This window comes from Hemicordylus capensis, chromosome 8 (assembly GCF_027244095.1).
Source record: "Hemicordylus capensis ecotype Gifberg chromosome 8, rHemCap1.1.pri, whole genome shotgun sequence".
Taxonomy (NCBI): Eukaryota; Metazoa; Chordata; class Lepidosauria; order Squamata; family Cordylidae; genus Hemicordylus; species Hemicordylus capensis.
The window spans coordinates 7,125,145-7,144,449 of NC_069664.1; the positions used below are offsets into that span (position 1 = coordinate 7,125,145).

Consider the following 19,305-nt stretch of genomic DNA (forward strand, 5'->3'; position numbering starts at 1 on the left):
AAGGTTCTCAAAGCAGTTTGCATAGAATAAACAAATAAAGTTGCTTTCCAGTCCCCAAGGAATATAATCTAAAAAGAAACACGAAGTAGACACCAGCAACAACCACTGATGCTGTGCTGGGGTTGGAAAGGGACAGTTGTTCTCCATTTGCTAAATACAAGAGAATCACCACTTTAAAAGGCACCTCTTTGCTCAGTCTGCAGGGGTTAAAATATCTAATATTTTAAAAGGCAGGGATTGGAAGGGGGAGTGAAAATATAATAAACATGGTCAGCTGGACCAGAAATCAGTGCATGTGTGTGAGTGTAATACTTTTACAGAGAGAGAGAGAGTGAGTAGTCAGGCCCTGAAGGGTTCACAATTGAAAAGTGACAATAGAGGAAGGAGAGGGAAGTGAGGACATGGGGAAACAGAAAACAAATATGCCATTATTTCATATATACTTAGACAGTTATAGAGCAGCAGCAACAACAACAAAAATATTTATATACTGCTTTTCAACAAAAGTTTCCAAAGTGGTTTACATAGATAAATAAGATTGATCCCTGACTCCAAAGGGCTCACAATCTAAAAAGAAACATAAGATAGACACCAGCAAGAATCACTGGAGGTACTGTGCTGGGCAGGGGCGTAACGAGGCTGGAGTGGGCCCAGAGACAAAATTTTAAAATTGGCCCCTCGCTGATACACACACACTCACTTCACATGTGACTTGCCTCTGGGGGGCCCCTTGAGGCGTGGGGTCCCCCAGGCAGCCGCCTCCCCTTGCCTAATGGTAGTTACGCCCCTGGTGCTGGGGGTGGATAGGGCCAGTTACTCTCCCCCTGCTAAAGAAAGAGAATCACCAGGTTAAAAAGGTGCCTCTTTGCCCAGTTAGCAGGGGTCTAGTAAGAGGAATATAAATTTGGGTCATTAAGGGAGGTGGCATCCTAGGGGCATTCTGAGAGGTGATTACAGGCATAGTGGGCAGCAAGGGAGAAAAGGAGGAGTCAACTGAAGGAGTAGAACACCTTTGGATATTTGAAGGTGGACCCAAAAGAGCAAATGTCTCCAGCAGAAATATGAGAGCAAATTGATGGGGTGGAGGGGAGATGTCAAGACCATGGAGGCTTTTGAAGATAAGGACAAGAAGCTTCTGCAGGACCTGGGTGCAGACAGAAGCCATGAATGCTGGGATGTAATATGGGGCGTGGCATTGTACATGCATACACACAGATATACAGGTATATAACACAGTCTGCATATCAGACAAGATGGACAAATGTGTAGGAAAAGATTCCATACCCAAGTGGATGAATAATCATATTAAAGATGACTTGGGGTGTGGAGGAGGGAGAACAGGTAATAAAGAAGAATATATCTAAGAAGTTTGGAAGTATAGGGGGAAAGATCAGCTGAATCCTATTGGAGACTAACACAAGGAGCAGGAAGTTTGGGGCCCCTGTCTACAGATGATGGAACAAGATTAGAGATAATTTGGAATGTCACAATGCTTAATTAATGCTTTGCTCTCATTTTAAGCAAGGGTGCTAAACAGGGTTGTGTCAAAAGTATGGTTGATGCAAAGGTCTGAAGAAATTGCTTTGAAACTGAAGCTTAGGCAAAGCACAAAGCTCTCCCTATAATCTATGGCTGCTGAAAAAGAAATGTTTGGGTGTAGAGCTATGTTTTGTACTTTTTTCTTGTTCCCGGGCCTTTTTTCTACTGATGATTTTATTGGGGAGGAGAGCTGGTCTTGTGGTAGGGAGCATGCATTGTTCTCTTTGCCAAGCAGGGCTGTCTTGATTGGAACGGGTGACTGTATGTGAGCACTGAAAGATATTCTCTCTTAGGGGATGGGGGCATATTTCAGTGGAAGAGCATCTGGTGCAAGGTTCAGTTCTTAGCATCTCCGCTCCAGGTAGGGCCGGGAGAAACTCCAGCCTGAAACCTTGGAGAGCTGCTGTCAGTCAGTGTAGACAGTACTGAACTAGATGGGCCATTGGGAGTGCCAAGTTACTCCTTATTCAACATGGAAGTGAGTAAATGGACTGAATAAGGAGTTAAAGTTTACAGCCCCACCCAATCCCATTACTCATAAAAATTTCTGGGCCACCCCAAATCATGTAAAAGCTGCAGAGGGTGAACACCATATTCAAAGAGGCATTCTGCCTGTTTTAATACCAGGGGAATTCTCCTTCAAAGTGGATGTCTGCTACAACACATCTAAAAACAAAGAATGCAATACTATTGCTGGGATTCCTATGCGAATTTAATCAATGAATCAGACATGACCAAGGCTGCAATGCTTAACACTGCAGCCTTAGTTGAGACTGTACAATTGTATAAAATGGAACTTACTTCTGAGTAAAGATGCATAGGATTGTACTGTAACCCTCATACTAATCAATTAACAGCCTGTTTCTATCCTATGCCTGGTTGTTTACTCAAAAGTAAATCTCACTGTGTTCAGTGGGGTTTATATTCCCGGGTAACTGTGTGCAGGATAAGATTTGATTGGGGGACAGCTCGTGTGTGTGTTTGTGTGAGTGATACATACATGCTTTGGTGTTTACAAATGCAAACGTGTTATTTTTTTAAGTAGGTAACGATCCAATAATATTTAAAAGCAAATTCACTTTTAAAAAAACATATAGCGATCTTTATGCAGCAAGAAAAATACAACAATCTTATTGTAATGCTTGCAATAGATAAACGTCCGCTTGCGAACAGCACTGAACAAGCCTTGATAATCAAAAGTTGCTCTTTTCATCGCCTCCCGCATCTCCCTCTTTGGGAATGAGCTCCCTTGATCGCATCTCTGACCATGCAAATGCTTTTGCACAACTCGACCGTACTCCACGCCTTAAAGCACGCCTAGAAACTTAGCCCAGCATGGACAAACGGAGGCTCTACAGCCACCAGCTGCGGCTGAACTTTGAATTTACAGCAACAATAAATTGCAGCGGGCGGGGGGTTATGGGAGCCGTAGTCCAACTGGCGAGTCTCAGGTTGGCCACCGCCTGCTCCAGCTGATCATCACACCCAGCGTTATGGCACCTGAAAGGCTGGCGCTGCAATCCTAGAGGCACGTCTGGTGTGGAGAGTGTCAGGCTGTCGTGGAGGAGGAGGAGGAGGGCTAGAGCCCATCAGTCCACGGAAGTTCACAAGAGAGACTACCGGGCAATCCTAAAGACGCGTTCCCAGCCCCATTGCACCCAGTGGGATTTGTTTCCGAGAGGATCATGGAAGAATACAGAGGGTGGCTGACGCAAAAACCGTGCAATCCAACTTGGCGCAGCCATTGTGTGCGCGCGCCTCTCTCTGCGCCAGTCCCACGGAGCGGCGGCTCTTCTTCTCCCTCCTGGGTAAACGTGCCTAGCATTGCAGAGTTAATTGACTCCCTTCACTGGCTCTCCGTCCCGTCTCCGTGGTGGTGGCTGCTGCTGCAGGGGGAGACTCTAAGGCGGCACTCTGGGCGTCCTCCTTTCCTCCTGGGCGCTGGGCAGCAGCGCCCCGGGCGGGCGAGCTCATCGGCCCCACCTCCCTCCGCCGCAGCAGAACTTTCACTTGCGGGGGCGCGGCATGGAAAGGGTTACAAACAGCCCGGCCACCCACGCCGCCGGCCCCGCCACGCCGTCACGTGGCCCCGCCTCACCGCGTGCCTCTGACCTCACTTCCGGAGGGCGGGCGCAGCGCGGAGCCGGTACTTCCGGGGGAGAGCCGGGCCAGAAGGGGGACCATGAGTTGGTGAGTGGCGGCGGGGGCGCGAGCCCAGGGGAGCGGGTGGGCGGCGGGGCTCCCCCGGCCCCGGGGGCCCCCAAGGGGAGCCGCCCTCGCCCCGGCGCGCCCACCCGGTGGCGACTCTGCCTGCTTGTTAGCAACTCTCTTCCTTTCTGGAGGTGGAGGAGGTAGCGAAGGACACAGGGGGCTTACGGGGTGCTTCCTGCGGGTCGCGTGCAGAATAAGAGGCCCACCATTTCCGAGGAACTTCTTCGTTTTTTTAAAACACACACACCTGTTTTTGTTGTCCTAAGTTCTGAGTTTTAAGTGGTCTCTCCTGTCACGGAGCGTGTGTGGGTGCGAGCCCCCCTTGGGGCTTAAGGCAGCAAAAAGGCACGTGCGTCTTAAGATAAACGCAGCCCGCCTCTGAATAGGAGGAGAGCTGGTCTGGTGGTAGCCAGCATGACTGGTCCCCTTAGCTAAGCAGGGTCTGCCCTGGTTGCATATGAAAGGGTGACTAGAAGGGTGAGCACTGGAAGATCTTCCCCTTAGTAGGGGATGGAGCTGCTCTGGGAAGAGCTGAAGGTTCCCAGTTCCCTCCCTGGCAGCATCTCCAAGAGAGGGCTGAGAGAGATTCCTGCCTGCAGCCTTGGAGAAGCCGCTGCCAGTCTGCGTAGACGATACTGAGCTAGCTGGATCAATGGTGTGACTCCGTATATGGCAGCTTCCGATGTTCCGCCACTTTAAAGGGGGGTCTCTCTGCCATGTCAGCAGGGGTTAATAGTCATGTCAGCAGGGGTTAATGAATAGTCCCAAAGTTGCACAGGAACATAGATTGGCAGCAGCTTTTCCAAGGTTGCAGGCAGGAATCTCTCTCGTCCTATCTTGGAGATGCTCCCAGGGAGGGATCTTGAAACCTTCTGCTCTTCCCAGAGCGGCCCCATCCCCCACTAAGGGGAATATCTTACAGTGCTCACACTTCTAGTCTCCCATTCATATGCAACCAGGGTGGACTCAAACTCCTACAATGGGAAAACTATTTTGTAAATTATAAACGTATTGTTTTAAATGTTAGGCTGGTCTAAGGACCATAATAAATTTACTTACTCCTTTCTACAACGGGCAACAGTTATTTTTCTGCAATGGACTTGCAATGATGTAGCACTATAATGCAAATATAAAATCCGAAATAAGGCATCGGAAATGTGAATTGCACCTTGCTGTCAGCACAGGGACTGTGGGAAGTATGGAAGCACACTTAGGAGATCTGTAGTGACACTGCTATAGGGTTTAATCTGGAAAACAGCCAGTTGGAAACAAAGTGCTGGTTTAAATTGACCTTTTGGCCTGATCTGGCAGGGCAGTTGTAAACAAAAGGTGGGGGAATCTTGGGACAAGCACCCCTTTTCCTCATCCCTGGACACTAACAAAGTATCTCAATCCATCAAATGGAAACCATTATTGAAGAAATTATAGGAGATTAGCTGTGTTAGTCTCTGTAACAAAAGCAAGGAGTCTTGTGACATTTTGTATTACAAGAAGGTTTGTGCCACAAATGTCTGTATTGGAGAGGCATGAAGTGGACAGTGAAGGCTGTGTGCAATACACATGGGTCTTGGTTGTGGAGAGGACTGTTTTGCAAGGTGAGATTTAAAAAAAACGAATTTCCAAGTAGTGAGTGGAAGATGCTATTTGTTCATCACACTTCCAAAGCACAACAGAAAATGGAAGGTCCTCCTATCTTCTCGGAACTGCATCTGTCTCCTGTCCTCCGCTTATCTCCTGTAATGGGGCAGAACTACATACCCTTTCAGTTTAACAAAATACACAGACTTTTATTGCTCCAGAGTTTTGTTGAACATATCTTGCCATTATCCCTAAAAGAGAGTGTTTGATCTTTTGGTTTGAATGTTCAGCAGGACAGTCTCATCATTACTAGACCATACGGTGAAACCACAATTTTCCTAAACCTCATAGGATATAATGTACCTATTCCACTGTATAATCTTGCATCATTCCACAGAGCTCCTGTTCTGTAGAAGAGAGTTTGCTTGCCATCACAAAATGTTTCATGGAACCAAGAACTCACACTGTACAGATTGTAAATAAAGCCCAGGTCCATAAACATCCATGGAACAAAACCAGTTTGCAGCCTTAGAATATTGTATGGGATGAGCTCATTTATTCAAACATTGTGAATTTAATTGAAGAATGGGCACCTCAATAAGATGTGCCAGATTGCCAAGCAGCAATAAATCAGTTTCATAACCCTGTTTGGAACAGAACCTGTCTCCAGTTCTATAGAATCTTATGGAACAAGCAACATTCTCCCCCGCTCCCCACCTTCTGTTGATACTACCCGTTGGAGCTATGTTAATCTGAGTTGCCATGTTTATCTCAGTTGCTGTTGGTTAGCATGTGCAATCAATTAGCATACTGTGTATTTATATATAGCACCATTAGTCTACATGACAATGCAGAGTAAAATTTGGAACTCTAGGGCCCTATCCTAAAGAGTTTACAATCTAAATTGGAGGGAAATGAAAGGATAACTAAGAATAAATATTTGCAGTGCAGTCCTGTGCATGTTTACGCAGACATTTTCTTTGTTAATTGAGGTTACTGTTACATAAGTGCACATAAGAATTGCAGTCTTAAACTTTTGAGTCGGGGATGCAGACTAAGGAGATACATAATCCTTATTGGCTAATATATAGAGCCAAGGATGCACCAGTGCAGTGAGAAAGCAGCATAACAGAACTTCCCAACTAACTGCAGCAGGGAAGTGGCAATTTTTGACACCCTCACCTTCCCCAGGAAGTCTTCTGTGCCACCTGAAAATACATTCCCAAGGGCTGTGCAACCCTCAGGGACATATTTTTAGGTGGCACAGACACTGCACTGGTGCACCCTTGCTCCGTATGTCAGCCACTACTTTTTAATCCTATAGTTGATGGTTGATGGCCCAGAGCCATTTGGATAGGGTGGTATATAAATGTAATAAATATTTTCCAGGCATTTGTCTTAGAGAGAGGTATGCTTGTGGCTGAAAGGGGCTTTCTGACTTTTGGATTTTTATGTGGCCTTGGCCATATAGAATTTATTTGCACCATCTTAGGATGGCTGCTCACCTGTGTAGAGCATAATTCAGACTCATCCGTCCATTACTGTTTTACTGAAAGTTGAGAGGTTTTCCGCAAAATGATTACTATTCCATAAATAAGCATTTACATAGTGCAAGATGGATGCTCACCGAGCGGTTATAGCAGGGAGGAAATTTAGTATCTTGAATAGAATGCAAAGGAAATAGTTACTGTAAGTTTATATCTGCTTTTTGTGGGGGAATAGAATAAATTAAAATAATGCAGATTAGGAACAAACTTCATGTATGGACTCACAGTTTGGACCAGGATTCTGGTTGGAAAGGCTTTGATCTTGGCTTAAGAGGTCACCCTCCTTCAATGATATTTTACCATGCTAGTTAATAATTACAAAGAAAGTTGTTTGTATGTAGCTGGCAGATATTTAAAATCTTCAAGAATGATTAGATGATTAGAGCCTCCTGATGGGGCTCTGTAATCCGAAGTAAACCCTGCTAGGAGAAAAACAACGTTTTAAAAGTAGTTTGCGATGGAAAATAGTAAGTTCTGGGAGAAGAATCTAGCTCCTGCCCACCCATGCTGCTTTAACCCCCTTGCCTCTCCTTCATATTCTCCATACATGAGAGAGTGCTAAGAAACAGCGTTGTGGTTTCAGGAGCCAACATTACAATGTTGATTTTTCTGGGCCAAAATGACTTCTAAGAACTTGGTTCCTGCTCTGGTGGTGCTTCCACAAATTTCATCCTTGGGAGCTAAATGTTTTCAAAAAGCCAATAGGAGAGAACAGAGCTACACTGGAATGCAGGAGTCAAACCAAAATGGCCTGGAGGCTAATTACTTCAGGATTTTGGCCAGCTTTGTCTGACTGAATCCTGCATATCATTTTCAGAATTAGGTGACATACCCATCAGGAGCAGCAGAACTGGCAAAAGTTCTATTCAGTAGCTAAAACTGTGTGCAAAATATTTTGCAGAAGGACATGGAGTTTAATTTGCAGGGAAGCTGTGCTTGCTCCAGAGGTAAAGTTGATATAAATTGGCTGCTGGGATATGCACAGACTGGTCTGACCACAATCTGGTCTGCTGTGAACCAGGCCAGTTTGAGTAGCTTGAATGTGAATTAGTGTTAGCTGGTTCATCTACCCGGTAGGTCCAACCAGTTAGGAGACCCGTGATTCAGTCTGAATTCTAACTGAATTTGGACCAAACCACTGCAGCCAGTCCATGCACACCCCTGCTGGCTGCATTCTGATTTGTAATTAAGTTGTTGACTCTGTTTTTGTGCTAGGATTTGGTACCATCTGTGGGTGTATATGTCTGTCCTGCATCATAGTGTTCTTGATTTGAAAGGTTTAGGTAAAGTAAAACGTGCCGTCGAGTCATTGTCGACTCTGTAGTTGTCTTTGGCAGAATACAGGAGGGGTTGACCCTTGCCATCTCCCGTGCAGTATGAGATGATGCCTTTCAGCACCTTCCTATATCGCTGCTGCCCAATATAGGTGTTTCCCATAGTCTGGAAAACATACCAGTGGGGATTTGAGCCAGCAACCTCTGGATTAGTAGTCAAGCCATTTCTCCGCTGTGCCATGAGGTGGCCTTATATCTTTCTCTTCCACTTCCTGTCATGTGGCCACAGTTACACTAACATCCCAGTTCTCTGTAGCATCACCCATCAGGGCTGTAGGCAAAGTGGGGGGAGGCTATGGAGGTCTGTCTCTTCCTTTTAATTTTCAGCTTTTAAAAAATCAATGTCTAACCCTTGTAGTTGTGATAATATAGGGGAGAAAGGATGTAGGCAATATTCATCCAGTTGCTCTGTAAGACGTTAAAATAAAGGCACTGCGAGGACTTACTCCCTTTCTCTTAAAATTTTGTATTAATCTTTATTACAGTATACTTTAAAACATATTAGTCTACCTGTATATAATCTCTAACTGTTCTGCATTGATTCACCACCATGCACAATATACTTTTGGGCTCTCTGACCGCCTCCACATTGCCCTCATTCAGTTCCCATCATAAGATGCCGTAATCTGCAGTCCTTGGTAACTGGATTCAGTATCTTTTTTTGCATATTGAAAATTGATGCTATGAAATAGTGACTAGAGATGTGCATGAACCTGTTTGGAGGCCCTTTTCCGGGCCTCCAAACAGTTTGAATACTGGCCAGTTCAAATGTTCGGCAGGGTGGAGGGTAAGACTTTAAGGGCGGGGAAGGGTGCATTTACCCCTCCCCCTGCTGCCCACTCCCCACTGACCCTGGAGTTTTGTAAAATCCCTCGGGGCGGCAGCATACCTCCCTGCCAACCCTTCTTCTTCTTTGGCCGGAAGTACCAGGTGCGCAGAAGCACACATTGCGCACACATTGTGATCGCACACGAGCCTGCTGTCTGAAGTGTGTGCGACGTGCGCACATGCTCCTGGTACTTCCGGCCGAAGAAGAAATGGCATCAGGGAGGTATGCTGCCGCCCCAAGGGATTTTACAGAACTTCAGCGCCGACAGGGGGGAAACAGGGGGAGGGGTAAGTGCACCCTCCTCCACCCTTAAAGTCCCCCCACCCCTTCAAGCCAGCCCCGCCCAGTTCCGTGCACATCCCTAATAGTGACTTGCCCAAGGCTGAGTAGGAGTGTGCACTTGGGTGTCTCTGGTCAAAGTCAAAATGCTGCTTCTTACTTTGAGGTATACTTCCTGCTGCAATTAAATACCAGCCAATCAACTATTTTGAATTTGTTGAAGCACCATATTCAGGAGAAATGCATGGTGCTCAGACAGGAAAAACATCAGTGCTTAAATATTTGAAATATTTTTCTAAATGTTATGGTGTCTATACTCCTCTGTGATTAAACTCTTCACCTGCCCTCATTGCTTTTTTCAGATCTGAGTGTCTATTTTTATTTGAAGCTAGGGCTGTTCATGAGCCGCGTTTCGAGTATGGTTTAGGAGCGGGAGCTTTAAGAAAGAGGAGAGTAGGTCCTGTTGGGGCAGTGTGTGTCCCAAGTTCCCTACGTGGCGCCAGCATACACATATTTATTTAGTACATTTACGGTCTATACCACTCCATACAAAAAAGTCCCTGGTCGGTTCACAATATAAAACTATTAAAGCATTAACATAATTAGAATAATTTAAAATACAATAAAAATTCTTAAAACCGAAGCTTTAAAACGATGGATGATGATTTATTTATGGCGAACACACATGTGCGGCACATGGTGTCCATGCATGCGTGTTCACCATTTGCGTTGTCAACAACACCATGCTGACCATACAAATGGCACCTGCGCATGTGCAGATGCACTGTATGTGCTGGCGCTGCGTGAGATTACTTGGGATGCTGCACTGGGAAGGAAGCTGCACGGGGGCAGTGGAGAGCAGAGAAGGACCTGCGCTCCTCTTTCTTAAAGCTCCGCTCCTAAACGGTGCTTGAACTGTGGTTCATGCACACCCCTATTTGAAGCTTCCATCTGCAGCAGAATTGGTTGAAATGTTCCAGGATAGCCAGGTCAGTCCTCCGTCCCTCTTTTGCCCTTTTAAACAGAAAATAACATTCCAGTTTTTTGATACAGAACCATGTTGTTGGTCCTAGATAACAATCCATTTTCTGCTGGAGGGAAAAGTAGAGACTTTGAGCCTGACGAACACTGGTGAAATGAGAAGTGTTGCTGTTTTCTGCAGATGTCACACAGCTGTCATTCCACCCTTCCCTAGAGGCCCTCTGTTCTTCTCCTCTGATCGCAACCCCTTGTTCCACCTCTGAATTCTTTGCCTGCCCTCTTGATCTTATTGGTGGACCTGCTGTGATATCACAGTGAGGCTGTTCTACAGTGGGCAGGATCATTACCCTTCTGGCTGCCATTGGTTAACTGCTCTAGTGTCAGAGAAGGACGTGGCAGCTTAGGGCCAGGCAGCTGAGTGCTCAGGAGAACTTGAAAGATTTTAATCCTTAAGCAACACTTACATTAAATTAAATTCCTTTATTTTTGTGTGGACATCTTGAGCTAAATTGTTGATATAGAAAATGTTGATTATGACTAGTTTTGTAGCCTATTGATGGAAACGTACAGACACTTTCTGCTTATGTACGTGATCATTAGGTTCTACTCTCAGCAGTTTTGGTTCAACTGTGCTTGGTTTACAAGTCAAATGTTTGATTCCCTCCCTCTCCCCCCACTTCTGCCAGCTCTGCAGATTCATCTTGTGAATTGGAAAAATCCAACTGCGTCCTCACTGCCTCCCTCTGTTCTCTGGAGTAATAAAGATTTCCAGCTAACAAGTAAACTTGACAGTTGTCTTGTTGGAGTACATGCACCAGATTTTTGCTCTCTCTGTTGAAGCTGAATTAGCTCTTCAGGGCTAATAGAAACTTCTCTCTATCACTAAAGTTAGCATCTGTGTCAGCCAGGCATAATCGGTGAGAAGTTTGTCAGTTCTACAGTCAGTTTGTCCCGATTTATTAACTGTACTTTTCAAGGCTGGCAATCAGTGAGCAATATTGTGTGTGTGTGTGTGTTCGTGTGTGTGTTCATTCTGTGGCACGAGAATGTCTGCAGCGTACACCAACTGGAGGTACAAGCCATATTTGTATTGTTTAATGGGCTTGGAAATGTTAAACATCTTTTGCCATATACAACTTTCGCTTAGGCTTGTGGCACTGGAGATTCTGTACAATGAGTACAGGTATCGGGGAAAACCTCAACAGGTTGAGTAGGACAACACTTCTTGTGTCCACAACAGCATCCTGTTCTTCAGACTTCAACGGAACGCCGCCTTCTCTCTCACACTCTGCAGGATGACTCCTGCCTTCATGTTTAGGCTTCCTTCTACTTCTTGGTTTGACAAATCACAGGCACCAGGGAACCATGGTTTCTAGACTAGTCCATTGTCTGGCTCTTAAATTTTTGAGCTGGGTCCTAGATCCAAAGAAAAATTGTCAAGGCATTACTGCTGTATTGCTTTATAGGGCCATTTTGGGGGAATTGGATTGCCAGTACTTTGAACACAATGTGTTCAGGTAGGTTGGTGTGTGTGTGTCTGTGTGTGTTTCAAAAAGCAATTTAGGAAGGGGCACATGGGGGCTGTTATTGGGGGGAAATGGCAGTGAAAGCCAAGCTGTGTACACAGATCTCCTACCCCCCCCCACCCCATGCATGGGGCCTGGGACCGTTGACAGGCATTTTTGGTGTAAGTGATTTTAACCTGTAATGAAAACTTTTGTGGTATGTTTTTTAAAAAGCTTTGCTTTGTTGCTTTATTTAGCTTTCATGTTTTTAGTCTTAGTTCTGCAGCTGTAGGTTAGAAATGTAGCTTTGTGTGTATTTTTATATAAATGAAATCTGGGACTAGATCCTTTGGCACATACAGCCTATGCTGCTTAAGTGTATCAAAAATAAAAATACCAAGTGTTGAACTTACTGTACGTTGTGTTGCTATTATCACTGCTGATCCATTCATGTATTTCCAGCCGGTTTATGGCACTGGGGAAAAGCAAGGCAGCTGCAGTTCTTCCCTTGGAAGGCCAAGCACCCACTTTGGTGAACCCTAATATAGACCATGAGGTTACAGTAGTAATTTCGCTGCCAGGTTCTTCTGTATTAGTTCATCAATCCAACACAGGGATTCTCAATGTTGGGTCCCCAGATGTTATTGGCCTTCAACTCCCATAATCCCCAAACAAAGGCCACTGGGGCTGGGGATTATGGGAGTTGAAGCTAATAACATCTGGGGACCCAACGTTGAGAATCCCTGATCCAACATGTAACTAACCAACATAGACTGTAATTTTAGCAGACTTACTTGTACTGCTTGCTTCTGCAACATAATAAGCAGGATATACTTCCAAGAGAATGTGTTTGGGAATGAGAGATTATCTGGGCACTCCTTAGTTCCAAATAAAAAGATTTGAATTAAAAACTTTCCAAAATACAACTGAGCATTATCTCAACCTTAGAAGATTAACTCCCTAAAGGGTTCCTCCTTATTTTAAGCATTCCCCCTGCTTGCGTTTGAGTCAGAACTTGCTAAAAGCTCAGTGCTAGATTCTAGAAAATTGATATTATAAAACAAAATTGCATTCAAAATCCACACAGCATGACACATTGATGTAATAATTCTGAGCTTTTTAAAGACAAAAAGAATCCGACTGTAATAATAATGCTGTTGCAGATGGCGGGAGGAAGCCTCAAAATGGACTGTGTGCTGCTTGCACTTTCCATGTAAAATTTGAGCGGAAGAAGATTTTATCCCTCGTGTAGATGTAACTAGTAGGAGGAGTTCATTTGCCTATTGGAATTTGAAACTGGAATCAGAAAAGAGATTTGCTAGGACTTGAGTGACCCCCACAGAAATCTCTTGCATGCTTGGTTCAGCAAAGACAACGTAACATTCGGCTTTTGTGCATCAATAGCACTAAAGATTATCAGGTCACAACCCAGAGGTTCCCCTTCTACCTTGGGAGATTATTATTATTTTTTTAAAAATCTGATTATAACACTTTTCAACAGAAAAGTTCTTGAAGTGGCTTATGGGACAAAAGGTATAAGAAAATTGTTTCCAAAAGGACTCACAGTGAGGGGTGTTGCTAGGTACTCACAAGATCTGGGCCCACAGCCCCCTTTTGATAATTAAACTCAATCATCCCCCCCCCCAAATAATTACATATGTTATAAAAAGTCTCTAAAATTATAATATAGCATCTATGAAGGTGGAAGCTGTAGACAGCCAGGTGAGAGTAGGAGCTCTCTCCCTTGCAGATGCCTCCATTGCTTCACTCCCTTTCTGGAAGAGACCATGGAGGAGGGAGGGAGGTTGCTGATGAGACTCAGGGTTGTGAGCAATTCATTGGGGCAATTCATTGGTGCCTCTAGACACACCACCAGCAGCAGCCACTGGAGGGAAAAGCTGCCTCTTTGCCCAATTAGCAGCTTCTCTTGCTCATTTTCTCCCAGCCCTTTTTGGCTGGGGGCACTAGTTAGGGAAGGCGCCATAGGTCGGAGAATGTGCTTGCTTAGTAGGCCGAAAGTCCCGGATTCAGTCACCAGGTAGGGCTTGGAAAGACCCATGCCTGAAATGCTAGAGAACAGTACAGATGTATGGTGGTGGACAGCACTGGACCAGATTGACTAATAGTCTAATTCGGTATAAGGCAGCTCCATATATTCATACAGATAACTGTTGTAGGAAACTGGGCTCTGGATGTGCCCCCTAATAGATAGGAGAGGATTAATGGAAAAAACTGGGTGGAAAACGGACAGCTGTTCTACCAAGGCAGCCCTGAATGGAAAGGTACGGGGGTGGGGGGGAATCTCTGAATTGCTGTCTGGCCACACGAACTGCGCTCCACTGCCCATGTGGCCTTCCCTGCCACTCACAGCTATTGATTCTGTTTAGAGATGCAGGCAATTGTTTGGGCTGGTCGTGTTGTAGCTGATGAGAATCAGGTGTGCAAAATGAGTGCACCCAGGGCTTATAAATCCTGTTGTGTGGACATGCCCTAAAAAGCAAGCTTTTAAAAAACAGCACCAGGATCCTGGAGCATCCAAAACAGTGAGAGGTGGTGCTTCTTGATCAATTAAAAATTACTAATGAAGCTGGAGGAATGTGTGGAATTTCTTTTTATCACCAGGGGTGTAGCCACCATTGAATTGCGGTGTGTGGGGGGGAGGGTTGTCCCCTGGCCAGCAGTTTCTGGGGGCTACCTGGATCCCCCGATCCTCCTGGGAACCCCATCACCCCCCCCCCCCGGCAAATGAACCGGCAAACGAAGCACTCATCAGCTGAGAGAGGGCAACAGGTGGCGCCTCTGTGTTCTGATGCCGGCCACGGCCCTTGTGCTGATGTCAGACGCTTGCCAAGGGGAGCATGGCTGGCAAACAGTGTGCTGCTCACTGGCTGGGAGAGGGAAGCGGGCAGTGCATCCTTCCCTCCATGTGAGCCACACACACACACACACACCCCGCATTGGTCTGCTTCTGATGCCAGCCCAAGGGGCACGGCCAGTGTGGAGCTGGGTCCCAGCATGACACTCTGCCCTAAGCAGGTGCTGCAAGGGGAAGGCAGGCTGGTGGCAGTGGTGGGGGTGCAGAGGGCCGCTGTGAAGGTGGCAGGTGGGGACTGGTGGGGCCCACCCTCAAATCTTCCCTCAGAGCGGCCTCCAAGCTTCCTCCGCCCTTGTGTGTCCCAAACAACACTTAGCACAAGGCCTGTTATGAGAGCAAGGTTTCCCCACAGTTCCTGTTTTTTGCATCACTTTTGAATAGTTGGGGAAATGTTGCCTCGCAGAATGGCTGTCATAGGCAAGCCTGAAAGGATCTTAGTTGATTCGTTAACTTGCCCCGGGGTGCATTGGTGAGGCGAAATGAGAAAGCCAATCTGGTATGTAAATCCGATCAGTAGACATGGGGGCAGTGTAGCCTTGGCATTTCATACTGTTCTTTCTACTCCTGTTTCATATCCGAACTGCCCAGCAAGGCACTGCCTGCTGTGAAGGGAATCTTGTCCTGATGTGTGTTATGTGGCAAGTGTGGAATGGGAATCATGCTGGTCTTCTTTGCAGGCTTGCTTTGAGAATGAATGAATTGGGTTTTGTGAAGAACTTTGTATGTTAAAGGAAGACATAGGAAGCTGCCGTACACAGAGTCAGACCATTGGTCCATCTAGCTCAGTACTGTCTATACTGACTGGCTGTGGCTTCTCCAAGTTTTCAGGCAGGAGTCTTTCCCAGCCCTACCTGGAGATGCTGCCAGGGGTTGAACCTGGGGCCTTCTGCATGCAAAGCAGATGCTCTTCCACTGAACTACAGCCCCATCCTCTAAGGGGAATACCTTACAGCAGGCTGTGCACACATGTAGTCACCCATCCAAATGCAAGTCAGGGTGAACCCTGCTTAGCAAAGGGGACAATTCATGCTCACTACCACAAGACCAACACCTGTGATTAATACAATATTTACCCAAATCAAAGACAACTCTGAATTTAAGGCAACCCCCTTAAAAAAAAGTGATACCTGTATTTACGAAAATGGGAGATGACTCTGAATGTAAGGTGACTCTTCAGTTTCTGACATCAAAGTACTTGGGGGCAGGGTGGGGGACTAGTCTTGGATTCAGGTAAATACAGTAATATTGATGCAAAACGTGATGCTTTGTCGAGATTAGCTTACTGTTTTAGGGAGTGTTGGACCTTTTTTGGTCTGGGAGCCCATTTTTATTTATATGTGCATATATCAAGGTTATGTGCATATATCAAGGCTCAAGGTTGACTCAGCCTTCCATCCTTCCGAGGTCGGTAAAATGAGTACCCAGAATGTTGGGGGCAATATGCTAAATCATTGTAAACCGCTTAGAGAGCTCCGGCTATAAAGCGGTATATAAATGTAAGTGCTATTGCTAAGTGCTATTGCTATATACCCCACCCTTCTAGCACACTACTGCTTCAGGGCTGCTGTTTTTCCAGTTTTAAACTTTTTGGTGCACTGGACTCAGGGATACACACACTCAGGAACTGTAAAGCGCCAAGCGGTCTGGACCTTGCTGGGGCTCTAACACCTTACTCCCTGTGCCACCAGGACACCGATTCCTGTGCAAGGCTGCCGACACTGTCTGAGAGGCAGTACCTGCCTGCCTGAGCACTGTCAGTTGACCCTCAGGGGCAGTCCCTAACCCCAGCATTTGCTCCTCGGGTCCAAACAACTTGTCTCTACTACTACCACTGCCTAAGCACCTGCTCCCTTTTTCAGTTGCTGCCTTGGATCTTGACGCCTGTCTGTTTTTAATGAACTATGTACTTGCCTCTGGAACACCTGAGCCTTGATTGCTGTTCTGAAATGTGGCCCTGCCATGTTTTGGACCATGCACTTAGGAACATAGGAAGCTGCCATATACTGAGTCAGACCATTGGTCTACAGGTGAAACTCGAAAAATTAGAATATCGTGCAAAAGTTCATTAATTTCAGTAATGCAAATTAAAAGGTGAAACTGATATATGAGATAGACGCATTACATGCAAAGCGAGATAAGTCAAGCCTTAATTTGTTATAATTGTGATGATCATGGCGTACAGCTCATGAGAACCCCAAATCCACAATCCCAGAAAATTAGAATATTACATGAAACCAATAAAACAAGGATTGTAAATAGAACAGTATCGGACCTCTGAAAAGTATAAGCATGCATATGTATTCAGTACTTGGTTTGGGCCCCTTTTGCAGCAATTACTGCCTCAATGCGGCGTGGCATGGATGCTATCAGCCTGTGGCACTGATGAGGTATTATGGAAGACCAGGATGCTTCATTAGCGTCCTTCACCTCTTCTGCATTGTTTGGTCTCATGTCTCTCATCCTTCTCTTGGCAATGCTCCATAGATTCTCTATGGGGTTCAGGTCAGGCGAGTTTGCTGGCCAATCAAGCACAGTAATCCCATGGTCACTGAACCAGGTTTTGGTACTTTGGGCAGTGTGGGCAGGTGCTAAGTCCTGCTGGAAAATGAAGTCAGCATCCCCATACAGCTCGTCTGCGGAAGGAAGCATGAAGTGCTCCAAAATCTCCTGATAGACGGCTGCGTTGACCCTGGACTGAATGAAGCACAGTGGACCAACACCAGCAGATGACATGGCTCCCCAAATCAACACAGACTGTGGAAACTTCACACTGGACTTCAAGCATCTTGCATTGTGTGCCTCTCCATTCTTCCTCCAGACTCTGGGTCCTTGGTTTCCAAATGAGATGCAAAAGTTGCTCTCATCAGAAAAGAGGACTTTGGACCACTGAGCAACAGACCAGTTCTTTTTTTCTTGAGCCCAGGTAAGACGCTTCTGACGTTGTTTGTTGTTCAGGAGCGGCTTGACAAGAGGAATACGACATTTGAAGCCCATGTCCAGGATCCGTCTGTGTGTGGTGGCTCTTGATGCACTAACTCCAGCCTCAGTCCACTCCTTGTGAAAGTCCCCAAGACTTTTGAATGGCCTTTTCCTGACAATCCTCTCCAGGCTGCGGTCATCCCTGCTGCTTGTGCACCTTTTTCTTCCACACTTTTCCCTTCCACATAACTTTCTATTAATGTGCTTTGATACAGCACTTTGGGAACATCCAACTTCTTTTGCAATTACCTTTTGAGGCTTTCCCTCCTTATGGAGGGTGTCACTGATGGTTTTCTGCACAACTGTCAAGTCAGCAGTCTTTCCCATGATTGTGATTCCTAATGAACCAGACTGAGAGACAATTTAAAGGCTCAGGAACCCTTTGCAGATGTTATGGATTGATGAGCTGATTGGAGTGGGACACCTGGAGCCTAGACTGTTGAACCTTTTCACAATATTCTAATTTTCTGGGATTGTGGATTCTCATGAGCTGTACATCACAATTATAACAAATTAAGGCTTGACTTATCTCATTTTGCATGTAATGCGTCTATCTCATATATCAGTTTCACCTTTTAATTTGCATTACTGAAATTAATGAACTTTTGCACGATATTCTAATTTTTCGAGTTTCACCTGTATCTAGCTCAGTATTGTCTTCACAGACTGGCAGCGGCTTCTCCAGGGTTGCAGGCAGGAATCTCTCTCAGCCCTATCTTGGAGATGCTGCCAGGGAGGGAACTTGGAACCTTCTCCTCTTCCCAGAGCGGCTCCATCCCCTGAGGGGAATCTCTTCTAGTGCTCTACTTCTAGTCTCCCTTTCATATGCAACCAGGGCAGCCCCTGCTTAGCTAAGGGGACAAGTCATGCTTGCTACCACAAGACCAGCTCTCCTCTCCACTTGTTTCTGGCCCACTTGGGCTGATAGCTACCTGGAACCCAGCTGCCTGGCAACTGACCCTTGCCCTGGCCTGACAGCAATACATCCTACAGAGACAAGTGATGCACATTCTCTTGCCTCTCATACATTCCCTTTCTGACTCAGTACAGACTCTGTTGGGGCCCCTGGAGAAACAACTCCAGGCTGATCTAGGAAGCAGTCTAGTGGAACGTCTCTGTTTCTTGCACTGCTTTGCCTCCTGAACCCAGCCCTCTGAATCTCTCCTCAAAACTCTGCTGTCCTCTCCAATGAAAGATGAAGCTGCATTCTCAGCAAAAGCAAGGCATGTTCAAAACACAGGAGGCCAATGAAGGTCTGGCTGCAGCGCACCAAGGTTGAAGTTTGAGCCCTGCACTGTTCACCGTTCTGGGCTGGATGAGAGGCTTGAGGTTCTTTATTTTGAGGGCAGAGCCTCTAGCTCAATAGGAGGGCATGCCGTTTGCTGGTCTTGTGGTAGCAAGCATGAATTGTCCTCTTTGCTAAGCAGGGTCTTTCCTGGTTGCGTTTGGATCGGAGGCGACATGTAGGCACTGTAAGATATTCCCCTTAGGGGATGAGGTCACTCTGGGAAGAGCGTCTGCATGCTTGCATACAGAAGGTTCCGAGTTCCCTCCCTGGCATCTCCAGAGAAGGGAGCTGGTCTTGTGGTAGGAAGCATGACTGGTCCCCTTAGCTAAGCAGGGTCTGCCCTGCTGGCATATGAATGGG

At 46.0% G+C, this 19,305-nt stretch overlaps 1 protein-coding gene across 3 annotated transcripts in view; it reads left to right on the top strand.

Annotated features, from left to right (window-relative positions):
* BIN3 (bridging integrator 3) overlaps positions 1-19,305 on the top strand; it is a 127,460-nt gene that overhangs the window by 1,062 nt on the left and 107,093 nt on the right. The window contains exon 1 of one of the 3 annotated variants that reach the window (XM_053269478.1): positions 3,370-3,729. The exons of 1 other annotated variant lie outside the window; for it this stretch is intronic. In XM_053269478.1, the coding sequence (XP_053125453.1) occupies positions 3,565-3,729 (165 nt within the window). In that variant the 5' untranslated portion in view covers positions 3,370-3,564. Of the gene's footprint in view, positions 1-3,369; positions 3,730-19,305 lie in introns of those variants that run through there. One more of the 3 variants, XM_053269479.1, reaches the window with a different exon arrangement.